Source organism: Polyodon spathula, chromosome 4 (assembly GCF_017654505.1).
Source record: "Polyodon spathula isolate WHYD16114869_AA chromosome 4, ASM1765450v1, whole genome shotgun sequence".
NCBI classification, from domain to species: domain Eukaryota; kingdom Metazoa; phylum Chordata; class Actinopteri; order Acipenseriformes; family Polyodontidae; genus Polyodon; species Polyodon spathula.
The window spans coordinates 77,078,713-77,091,647 of record NC_054537.1 but is presented as its reverse complement, the minus strand read 5'-3'; the positions used below and the strand labels follow the sequence as shown (position 1 = coordinate 77,091,647).

Here is a 12,935-nt window from a genome sequence, read left to right as displayed (position 1 = left end):
CTTGGCTTTCTATGGTGTTTCCCTGTATTTTGTACTTCGTCCCTTTAGATCATTTGAATCTGATTAATATTTGAAAAAAAATTGAATCAGCAGATATACATTAAATTACCTAACTTATAAAAATTAATTCTTGAAGCTAATATCCTTAATAATGGTTTGCTTGTATTTTTTCTGCTTCTCCCCACCCTTTGCTAACCATTTGCAAACTCTTGGTGGTGGTGGGTTAAGGTGGATATGGTAACCCAAGCGATCGAGTTGTACAGTTACCTCCCAGCTACCCCCAAACACATGACTCTTACGATGAGGAGGAGGAGGAGGAGGACCCATATGCAGGGTATACTTCCTACTCTCAGCAACCCCAAAACCCCTACCCAGCACCCCACCCAGTTCAGCCGGAGACAGATTCCATTGAGGTGAGGTCACCAGGAAGCTACCGTGTCTCCAGAAGCATCTCAAAAAGGAAGGCCAAGTCAACCGACAAAAAGACCGACATAACACTCTAAAAACTAAAGCACACGTACTAACTGCACAATGGATATTTCGATTTGTGTTTCATGCTGTAGTGGAATTATGAAATGTTTACAAATTATTTACAGTGACATTTTGGATCATGTTGTAAAAGGAGAAGTCAGAAGGGCCTGATATCTTTTGAAAATATTATTTTTTATTTTTTAACAAACCTGCATGTGGCTTAATGACTGGATGCAACAAGATGATTGTGTGGACAATTTTAGATTGTTGCAGTGCTATTATATTTTCTGTGTAGGAAAACAGTTTTGTATTATAATCTTACGATGATGTACAGTTTAGTAGTATTTGGTTTTACATGTTTGCATTTCGCAGTACAATAAATTGGAATGTAGTGTCTAAAGATATTTTATAATAGCCAAAGGTGTTCTTAAGATTTTTTGGAAAACGTAAAACAGATAGATGAAATAATAATAATGCCAAAAATCTGCAGAAATAATCAAAGTTTCTCTGCTGTTTGTAACCATTTCAAAGGAACATTTACATGCATTTTGTTCAGTTCTGGTGAGCTTTTCTTACATGGTGGCATCAGATGCTGACTTTGATGCTGTGAATCTTTTAACTTTTAACAGGAATACTCCAAGATTACTAATAATTAAGTGTCGACCAGTTGAATTTCTAGATTTTTGGTCAGTGGGTGCCATGCTTGCAATCAACAGGGTATCTTCAAATGTAGAGATTATCCAGAAACGACCAAAAACAGGAAGTTCATGAACATGTATAAATATTGTAAGTTATTTACAATATTTTACAGTGTGATTTTCTGTGCAAAATACATTCAGTCATTGTTTGCTTGTCCCTCACATGCTGGAATAACAGGAACAACATTTTAGCTAAATTTAAAGAATCCATCAGGATTGGTTTTTTTTGGCCCCTGGTACCCAATACAGAAAACATTACATGTCGACACCTGTGTCGCCACCATGTCTCTTGGGTACATTTTAAGATAATGCAGAGCAGATCTTGAGGATATGCATGTATGTGTTTTAAATCTGTTTGATGTGTTGTCAAAGCTATTGGCAATGCTTGTGAAACTTCCAATAATAATAAAAAATGCAATTAAAAAAACAACAATAAAACTTAAACCTCAAAAGAATCCAATAATTTCTTGTTTATTTTTTATGCAAATGTACTTTTTGGTTGGGAGCTTCCAATACACCAAATACTTTAAAATACCACTGTCTTTGCACCGTTTAGATGTATACAATAATTATTCTGTAGGTACAGTGGCCATAAAACAAATGGTAAGAGTGTACAGAAAAAAATATATAAAGGTATTCATAATAAGTTTCCAAGCTAACCTAGGAGGTAATTTATTTTTCTCGTTTGTATAACCAATAAAACAGATGTACAACCATACATATTTGTACTGTATTTTTTAAAAATGTTATTGCATTGTACTTCACTTGTGTGGGTGATGGTAATTGGGTTTGGAATAATAACACTAATATCTGTAGTTCACTAAAATGTAAAAACATATATCAATTAAATATTGTACAGGCTATGTTTTGGGGGGGGGAGTTCTTAAACATAACAGTGAAATGTATCTACAACCTAGTGATTCAGATAATGATTCTTAATGCTGCTCTACAGAATATACATTTTAAAAATTCTTCTGGCCACCATTTCAATGATTTGCTGGTCCAAGATTATTTGCTGTTAAATTAACTTTCAGGTTTGAAAGAAGCGAATTGCAAAAAGGAAGAGAAAAGCGATTTTCTTTAGTAGTCTAAGAGCAACTTGGGGAATTAATTTCCTGTTTAATTTCCACAGATACAGCAGCTGTGCTACAGTACTGCTAACTTTTCTGAATATAGATACATTTGTGTTGCATCGGTCTTTTAAAAAAAAAAAAAAAAAGATTATACAGTTCTTGTTAGAAACTAGAATTTCTTTCCTAAATCCTCCTATACCTAGATGTCTGAAAGGAAATGTGATTTTTCTGACCAGATTTAGAAGCCCTACATTCTAAATTAAAAAAAGAAAGTAAAAGCAAGATATGGAGAAGTAACATGGTTTATTTCATGGTCATAAAAGTCAATGTCATTAAATGTAATTAAATCACCTTTTCTATGACAGATTTACAATTCTTTGCTAAATACAGTAGTCATCCTCAATTTCTGGGAGTAGAGTTGTGGCTTGTGCATTATTTCATTTTGAAGTCTTCAGGCCTGTAAAAAAAAAAAAAAAAAAAAAAGTAAATAAATAAACTGCTGTGCAGATAACATTTCCAAAACAATTCTATAGAACAAATTAAACCGCGAGTAGCTGAAAGAAACATTTTAACATCCTGATTGAGATGCTTATAATAACACTGTGTAGGCTGAACAGATCTGAGCTGTCGATTTCCAAAAAGTATTTTACAGTCTCCCCCCTCCAATGTGTAGACTTGGATCCAAAGAAACCATAGTAAACATACACAGCAGTCATCACAAATAGCAAGTTGTTTAAAGTCCATTACAAAGGTACCTTTTTTTGCTTTTCAAAGAACTACTGTTTTTCATACTGTAGTTAATGTGTTTTATTGCAAATGCTTTCCATTTTAATGTCAATTTGAACTGTAAGTATTTTTAAGTCCTTACATATTGCAATCATGGTATTGAAATAACATTCATAAGACTAATTCAAGTTGTACTAGTTTCAGCAGTTTCAAGATCTGATCTCCCAAGTATTTACACACCAGTTCCACACAGTTCACCTTCATGGCAATTTACAGCAGGTATTTGCTTTGTTTTCAGTCTCAGTGCAGTTCAAGTAGATATCGAACTGTAAAGAACACCAAATGATCCAGCACATTTGTTCAAGGAGGTATCCATATTTAGGGACTGACAGAAAGATTGACGATGCTATCATTCCATAGTAATGGGGCAGGAAACTACCTTGCATCATGTTACATAACAATCCCCTCTCTGCAATACAAAGGGCTGGAATTTGCGATTGAGATAATAACTCTAAAGGTATCAAGAAAATAAACGGCCACAAGGCAGAATATAACTCTAAAAGGCATACAAAAATTATAATCATTAGAAATTCAATGACAGAGCTCAATGGTTCAAGCTACTAATTTAGTTCAAATTTCAGCTACAAAACGGACGCAATAAAAGGGGTTCCACTCTATTTCCTTCAGGCCATAGGATGGTCTTAAAAGCCGGATGGGACAGTATGGGAACAGGTGGTAAACCTAGACATGAGGGCCCCACAGCACAGACTGCTGAAAGATCAGAAGTTTTAATATGTATATTACCCCCACCCCACCCAACAGCAACAAATACTCTCCAGTGAAAAAATAGATAAACCATGCCCTTTTGACACCACAAGGTCAAATCATAATGAGGACTTTGACAGACCCTTTGTCAACTAACAATTTCAACACCTGGAAACTCAGCAAAGCTCCCCTAAACATGGCTTCCCACAGCTATAATACACTATTAAATGTCTTACAACTTTAAAGTATAAAGTAAAAAAAAAAGGCAGTTTTGTTTGTACAAAAAAAAAATAACCCAAATTATTTGTACTTCACATTTAAATGTGGTTTGGCAAGCACTTTCGCTCTCTGTTGTCTTGCATTACAGGAGCTGAATGTAAATCAATTTAAGTTTTAATAAGCCATATGTGCTTCTAGTCTGGCGGCGTGAGACGAGAAAACAAAAACTCTGATTTTAAGTTCCTGGCATTTAAGCCTAGAAATTATTATTCTAGCCTCCAACTTTTTGGGTAGGTTCAACACCAGCTGACACAACTTGTCCAATTTCTTGAAATATGACTTGCGTTTGCGTCTAACCCCACAGAGCGGAAAAAAGTGCCAAAAAAACCCTAAACAGATTTACGTGTAACCACTTATTCACGCCATTCTGGACAACAAAACTCTTCTCACATTCTGCGGAAATATTTTAGGACAACATCGGCATCTCTGTTTTGTCTGACTCCATAGTAAAGGATATACACTGGCAAGAATCTCTAATGTAGATTAATGAGACCCAATTTAAATTAACAGCTTTACGTAAGACTATTCTTCACTGCCTGCAGTGGTTTGTACTGGTCACAAACATAAGCTTCCATGTCTGATGCCCTTACTATTATAAAAGTCCTTACAAGCTCCTGCCTTATGATTTATGAATTTATCATCATTTATATGACATCATCCTTTAAGATATATCTGTTGAAGATTTCTCTCAACTAATGGAATTGTTCTGTTGTTTTAATTTAGAAAAAAAAAAAACTCAAGAAATGTAAGCATCTCTGTAGTCTCACTAGAATCATGCCTAATTATAAGTACATCATGTACACCCAAATTAACACATCGAAATAATACGAATAATGGTAACAATAATAATAAAAAAAATCTGTTTAAATACTGTTAAATGTTAAATGCGCATCACGCTGCGGGATTCTATGTGACATCTATTGGCTATATTTTGCTGCTGTTGTTGTTAACATGGCTGTTATGTTCAGTCAACAATCGTATGTATATATTTCGTTGAGTTTTAAAACTAAAGTAGTTCATAAAATTCACATTAACACTTGTGTCATTTTTTATATTAGTACTATAATTATTGTATTATTAGAACACTCCCCACCCCACCACCCCCCCGCGGTTGAGAACCGGCGAGTTAGGATTATTATTTTGCAAATGCATTCCATTTTAATGTCAGTTTGGACTGTAGGCATTTTTAAGTCCTTCATATACATATTCCATTCATGGCAATGAGATAATGTCAGCCCATTCATAATAAAGATCCTTTTTTATACAATTATGTGGGCAGAGCATTTTTCGCTGTCTGAATGTCTAAGATATGAATAATAACTTTCGTATGCTTTCATAATGCATAAACCTTAAAAAATAAAAATAAAATAAATCTTGTTCACATACTGCAATGTCTGGCCATAGAATTCTTGGAAGTTTTTACAGAATACAAGCCCTGCAGGTGTCTGCCTTTGAGCTTACTGGGCTTCTGGCCAGCAGGGTTTGATGTAGTGCGATGAGGAGAAACAGTCCTTGACAGTTTTCCTTCCCTAACCCACGGGAGTGCCAGAGCCAATGTGACCCTCCTTTTGGGGGACCAAGCAAAGACCGGCCTGCTTCGCACAGCCAGGACTTATCAGTAAATATTTTTAATTGAAGTAATAATATATATTTTAAAGTAGGGTGCTTGAATGAAGACACGTAGATCCTTAGAATCACCAGAAGAGGTTATACAATCTTGTAACTGTTACTATAGAACTGTTTATATTTTGGCACAGAAAGTCTTGCAGCTTTCAGTGTGAAGAATGACCCTATCGAAAGGTAAATAATACATTGCTCAAACAAAAGTTAAGGTTAGGACTTAAAACGGTGAAGTGGTCTCACACTCACCATCAGAGATGGTGTGGTAAATCAACAAAATCGTATTTACTTATGTACATAAAATAATTTAGATTCTCAGTTCTAGTATCTGAAGAAACTCCCTATAGGGAAGGTATACAGTAGACAGAAAATACAAGCTGGCGATGAGGTACAGAGCACCTCCTACCGGACATTCAGCAGAGTACAAGTCATTAAAAAAATATCAATATGTAGCATAAATGTAAAAAGATAACTTTATGTTTCATAAATCCACATTTGTTTCTGTTAGTGGCAAATGCAATAATTGTGTGGATTAGCAAACTGTTTGGCATTAGATTGTTCAGCGACAATGTGTGTACTATACCAGCTGCTGCAGGGCTGCACTTTGTTCAATCAAGTCTCAACAGACTGTCCACACGTCCCAACCTTCACTAAATTCCTTTCGGTGCATTCCAGCCAAGGCAGACTCCCCCTGCTTAGCAATGCATTGTGGCATACAAGCACAAAGACTGCACTGGGTGACTGGGTGTTTTTGTAGACAGTATCACAAAGAGGCAGGAATGTTGAGAGAGCATACAAAAGCATTTTGTTTTTCTTACTGGGCTTATTTTTTGACATTGTTAAGGGAATAATCCGAAAGAAATCTGTTTCAAAACCGGGATTGTCTATGTTTCCAATGATAATGTAAATATTGGGCCCATAGTTAAAATGTGTGCCAATTTCAAGACAGGATGCTGGATGTCCAGTAACTGTGTGCAATTGTATTCTTTCCAATTAACACGTATTATTATAATGGTTATATTAAGGTGCTAATGATTTTTACTGCTGCACACAATTTAATATTGTTATGAAATCATAATATTTTAGATCATCAAATTGTTGGAAATTGCAGATAAGCAGAGTGGCTCCTAAATAATAATACAGCACTGTGGCTGGTTGGTTTCGTGGTGTGACTTCACAGACCCGGAAGTAGACAGACACAGACAGCACTAGGTTAAGAAAGCGCTATGGCGCGTTTTAATTATAAATAGCCAAAACAATTAAATAGAGTTAAATAGCCAAAACATTTTCCAAAAGAAAATGGCATGTTCGCCAAAATAGACAGAAAAAACTAAACACTAACTAAAACAAGTATCATGCTGGTATTGAACTCTCGCCCGTACTTTCTTCCTGAACACACTCCACCTCGCTCAGTCAAAGCTGCAGGTTTTTATATTGATGTGGCTGTCCTCAAACTGACAATCAATTAACCAATGTGAAGACAGCCACATTCTACACAGGTGCTTTCCTGCCAAACAAAACATCAATAAATAATAACTAAACAATACGTTTTAAACATAAAATAAATACACACACACACGGACAGGGTGTACGTCCAAGTGGGGGAAGCCCGAGCGTCCAGCACCCAGGGGAAGCCCAAGTCTCCATTGACCGAGGGACAGCCACACCAGTCTCCAGAGGGAGACTACCTGCTTCTCCTGCCTCCACCGCTAGAGAAAGATCACCCGCTGCTCCTACCTCCACCACCAGAGGAAGATTACCCGCTGCTCCCGCCTCCACCACCAGAGGAAGATTACCCGCTGCTCCCGCCTCCACCACCAGAGGAAGATTACCCGCTGCTCCACCCGCCTCCACCACCAGAGGAAGATTACCCGCTGCTCCCGCCTCCACCACCAGAGGAAGATTACCCGCTGCTCCCGCCTCCACCACCAGAGGAAGATTACCCGCTGCTCCCGCCTCCACCACCAGAGGAAGATTACCCATTGCTTCTGCCTCCACCACCAGAGGTCCGCTGCTGCTGCCTCCTGAGGGGCTGCTCCTGCCCTGTCTTGCAGTGCCTAGGGCTGCCAAGCTTGTACCGTCTAGGGCTGGCGAGCCTGCACCACCTAGGGCTGCCATGTCTGTAACGCCGGGGGAGGCCAGTTCGCCATCGCCTGGGGATGCCAGCTCGTCACCACCTGGGGATGCCTGCACATCCCTTCCATGGATGTCTGCATGTCACCACCCGGAGATGCCTGCATGTCATTGCAGAGGGATTTGTGGTATCAACCAGCAGCAGTTTTGCTGCTGGAAATTCTGTGGCCGGAGCCCAAAAAGATGGAGCCTCCAGTTAAAGAAGGGGGGGGGGGGGGGAGACCACCTCCACTTGTAGACGTGCCACTGCCGCTTCCAGACCACCCCAATAAGCACATTATACAATATTAATCCTTGTCTTGAATACTTTTTCTTCCCTGCAAGGATAAACACCATGCCGTGTTATTGATCTTCATCCAGTCCTATGGTTATTGGTAAGCAGTTTTACAATCATTCCTCATCTCTTTAACCCCCTTCACCACCTTGCTCAGGAAATTAACTCTCCTGTTGTACACACTACATATACCAGCATAACAGATCTGTACTCCCAAACATCAAACATGATGCATACTTTAGTCCAAAATATATATCAACAGCACATAACCCATGTATCCTAGAAAGGATGTGATACTAATGTTATGTTCAAAATACAGAGTACACCCCCAAGATATATTGTAGATCTACAATAGAAGGATGAATGCACATTAAAACAGGTTAGTTTTTTATGTTAAATTTAGAAAAATTTAAAGTGAAACAAATAATTTTCCTCAAACAAGTCAAAACTGTTCTGTAGACTCAGCACTTTGATGAATTTTGGACACCTGGTTAATTATCTTCATATGGAGATTAGATGTGCTGAAGCAGGCAAATATTGCTACCAAGACCATTATTAGTAGCATACGGAATTCGGGTACAGATTACATCTCCAAATATGAATACAACTTGATGTTATCGGTATACTGTTTGCAATGCAACGGGCCTACTTAAAGAAAAGACAATGCTTGAAACACGTCAGACATTCAACCACAAAGGTCATGGGTCTAAACCCCAGGAGGAATAAACTAATTTAGCCTGCTAATCTGTAGTTTGATCATGTTTGGTAGACCTATTTTTGTGTCTGGGAAACTTGCCTCACCACAATATGAAAGAGCAAGATCTCCTATCTACACAACGTATTAAGAAGCTGGAAACTGTAGTCACTCTGATACAGCACAATTGTATACTGTATATTAAAACCCAAATATCAAGCCCAAGAATCTTTTTGATTTGAAAAGACATTTGGAATTTAACTATTTATACACAAATGCATGTCAGTTAGATACGATTTACTGAATAGCTTGTAAAATGGATATGTCAAAAAGATTCCAGGTCTACAGGTTAAAACAATGAAATGGTTAATTTGTAATGGACACCATCTGCAATGGAACTTTGAGAGAATCATAGAATACAGCTGTCTACCAACAATAAAATATACTATATAAAAGCATGTGGTCTTTATCATTGATATAGCCAGATATATTAGGTCAGAAGTCAATGTAATGGTCACAGACACATTTGCCAAGTAGGGTTTTTATAATCTTGCAAATATGAAATCACTACCTCAAATGGGTTTTTTGATATGTGGTTGCAGCAGCTTTACAAAATGATTACTTTTCTCATACAATGGCAACGATCAAACTTGACTTAGAGAATAACAGAACACAGATGTGTAGCAGCAAGGAACCAACATCTCAAAGTATTACTGTTGGTCTTTTTCATCTGGAATTGGCATCTCAAATGGTTTATGTTATACAGTGACCACCTTTACAGTCCTATCGTTGAGAGCCATAGGTCAAAGATTATGCTATTCGTGTTCTGCATTATAATGAGTATAAAAGAGCTGCTATCATGGCATTATGCTGCATTATAACCGACGGTGCAGTATAAAGGGACACTTATAAAGGGGGAACATTGTATTAGTTGTAGTACAGGTGGTGGCAGTAGGTTTGTAAATCCCCTCACTGGGGTGCTTACAGTAATTACATGGGTAAGAATAAGGGGGGTAAAGGGCCCTGTCTTTACGTCTCCACTGATGGATCTGAATACTAAATGGTTGTCTCAGGTGTTGCAGTAAAAAACTTGGAGCAACTTATACCAAACTGACTTAGAAAGAACTGAGAAAAGCTTAACTGTAGTTTAACAGTACACAAACATTTTAATAACAAATGTATTTGTACTCCTTTAATATAGTGTTATTTTCCTTCATGCCCTGTGGCCACAAATGTCACTCATGAGTTTTATCATCATACAGAAAAGAAAACTCATGACTGAAGGGGACATGTGACAAAATATGCACCACAATTTTTAAAATCTTTTTCTATTCTATTCTATTATATTCTATTCCCTGGCTGCCCTACTTTAGTTTACAACAAAATGTATCTGGTCATGTTACTTAAAACTTGGGTTTATAATATCGATTTTTTTGATAAATGACATTGATAATAATTTCCACATTGTGGAATTAAAATAATAATAACAGTTTAATAACAGCAACCTTGAAGGAGTTGTGGACAATACCAGACAATAGTGAGCTGTCAATGATACTTAGAGCTGCAGTGTTAATCTTAGCAAATACTTCCTTGAACAGTGTAGTCGGAAGAGGGTTTAAAATACAGGTAATGGATTTCATGTTCATTATTAGATTTGTAAGATCCTGCAGGCTTATCAGAGAAAAAGTTTCAAAGACACTTACAGCAGCAAATAAGTGTAGTTCGTCAAAGACCTGTTCTGATCTTGATGCATCAAATAAGTGTGGTTCGTCAATACTATTTCATGACGTGGCCTGTTTAATGGTGGTATTGAGTACTAGATTGCGAATGTCAGCAATTTATTTATTTATTTTTTAAGTCCTTCGTGAAATCATCAGTCAAAAGTAGTCAATGGAGGGGACTGTGGATTCGTTTTTTTATTCAAATTGTTATCTATAAGATTCGAGTAGTAGGCTGATCTGGCAGAAGACACAGTGGCCCTATATTTCCAAACATTATCCTGCAAGGTGTAGGACTTGTAATTTGGTGTACCTCTATCTAAATGCACAAGTTGTCTCATTAAACCAGGGCAAAATTCAGCATGACACCACACTTTATACTTTTGGAGGTGCCGTGAGTCAGCATTTATACACAGAGAAGATGAAATTACTTCAGAATTGGCTAGAAAATGAATAACCCCGAAGTCTGTGCAGTGACGTATAGAAATATTTCGATTTTTAAGGTGGCTGATGATGGAACAGTAAAACAATACAACAGACCTTGTTTTTCTCCATGGATATTCTGAAGCAAAGCATCACTAAGTTAAAGTTAGTTATTGCTTTTGTTATGTAAATATCTGTTAACATCTATACCCTGTATCATAGCCTCTCCTTACTCAGCTCGTTTGCACCCTGAAGCAGTTAACCCAAACACAGAACTTGCAATTAAGCACATTCGTGCACTTTTATTTCCAAACACAAAATAAACAAACAAAACCCTAACTCTGTTTTTGGAGCGCTACCTAAACTTTTACAAACCCTAACTATACCACTGGATGGCTACGCCGTTTACCAGACACAAACATTTGAACTTCACAGGTCTCCACAGTATCTTTTCTCCTGAACCACACAGCTTCACATAGCCTGGCAAACAACTACCCTCACTGCAGGGTTTCCCCTGCCTCTATGCAGGGCCCCATCAAAACAGATGCTTCGCTTGACTCCTCTCCCTATCATGCCACACAATTAATATATATATATATATATATATATATATATATATATATATATATATATATATATATATATATATATATATATATATATATGTGTTATGTGTGTGTGTGTCAATGCAATTGTGTTATTATATTTTTCTGTGTTATGGGAGTGCAACGATATGATAATTTTATATCGATATCGTACACGTATTTCGATATCGATAATATCGAAGTCTTCCATAACACAGAAAAACACTTAAAACGTTATTTAATGCTCATGGAATATACTGGTATATCCTGAGCTTAATGGTTGTGGGCATGTACAGTACATGGACTTCTTCCCCCAACTTCTAGAAATTCTGTAATTAATTAGTATTTAGTATGTCTTCTTTTTGCTTTTATTATGATAATTTTTAACCTGCAAGTTACAACTTGTGGTGAAATCTGGGCCCACTGAGCTCAGACAGATTGGATACACAATGCTTGGTTACAGCTTTTTTCAGATCAGACCAAAACATTTCTTTTGAATTTAAATCTGGTGATTACAAAAGCCATTCCAGAACTTTGATCTCGTTGACTTTGCCATATGGTTTGAGTCATTGTCATGTTGGAAGATACAACTGTCTGCCTGCAAGCAGATGGTATCATTATACTGTAGAATGTTTTGATGCATGGCTGCATTCATTCAATCTTTCATAGAATTACACTAAAGCCTCTCCCACTAAGAATGTAACAATTTTCAAAACATCAACTATTAATATTAGGGATCAAATTCCTTAGGATTGTGCTTATTTGAATGTGACCTGTAGATGGATAGCCTGTTATGGAATCATTTTCTTTAATTTCACTAAAGGATTTTAACATGTTAATGATGCAGATGAAAATCTGCCACCTGTTCCTTTGATCCAATTCCAACTAGATTCCTCAAATATGTATTTAGTTATCTGTGTAATGATGTTCTTTCTATAATAAATAGATATATCAACTGGAATTGTTCCAGCTGCCTTCAAAACTGCTTTGGTTAAGCCTCTACTCAAAAAATCCAACTTAGATTGTATTGTTTTGAGACATTTTAGCCTCAGTTCTAACTTGCCATTCTTAGCCAAGGCTCTTGCAAAGGTAGTAGTCTAACAACGCAACAGATTTCTGGATAGGAGCAGTGTCCTTGAAAAATGTCAGTCTTCTCATAGTACAGAAACTTACTGATGCATGCAGACTCACTGTATATGCATTTTGGTTCTTTTAGACCTCAGTGCTACCTTTGATACTGTGGATCCTGCTTTTTAATTGATCATCTTAAAAGCTGGGCTGGCCTGAATGAACTGTTCTAAATTGGTTCATATCTAACGGACAGAAAGTACTTTGTTTCTTTAGGGGTGTTTGTATCAGGATTATCTACTATTACCTGTGGAGCCCCCAGGGTTCTATTCTTTGTCCCATATTATTTTCTTTCTGTATTCAACTACTGGGTGAGGTCATTCGTAAACACAGTGTACATTTCCACTGT

The 12,935-nt window shown here is 37.1% G+C and overlaps 2 protein-coding genes across 5 annotated transcripts in view; one reads left to right on the top strand and one right to left on the bottom strand.

Annotated features, from left to right (window-relative positions):
• The window catches only part of LOC121314884 (collagen alpha-1(XIV) chain-like), a 76,800-nt gene extending 74,913 nt beyond the window's left edge, over positions 1–1,887 (top strand). For all 3 annotated transcript variants that reach the window (XM_041248618.1, XM_041248617.1, XM_041248620.1), the window contains one exon: positions 229–1,887. In XM_041248618.1, coding sequence (XP_041104552.1) covers positions 229–503 — 275 coding nt within the window. In that variant the 3' untranslated portion in view covers positions 504–1,887. The remainder of the gene's footprint in view (positions 1–228) is intronic.
• Positions 1,888–2,526: 639 nt separating this feature from the next.
• Positions 2,527–12,935, bottom strand: part of LOC121314886 (39S ribosomal protein L13, mitochondrial-like) — a 36,758-nt gene continuing 26,349 nt past the window's right edge. For both annotated transcript variants that reach the window (XM_041248622.1, XM_041248621.1), the window contains exon 7: positions 2,527–2,699. Coding sequence is in view for 1 of the 2 variants with exons in the window: in XM_041248621.1 (XP_041104555.1) it covers positions 2,675–2,699 (25 nt within the window). In the remaining variant the exon portion in view is untranslated. The remainder of the gene's footprint in view (positions 2,700–12,935) is intronic.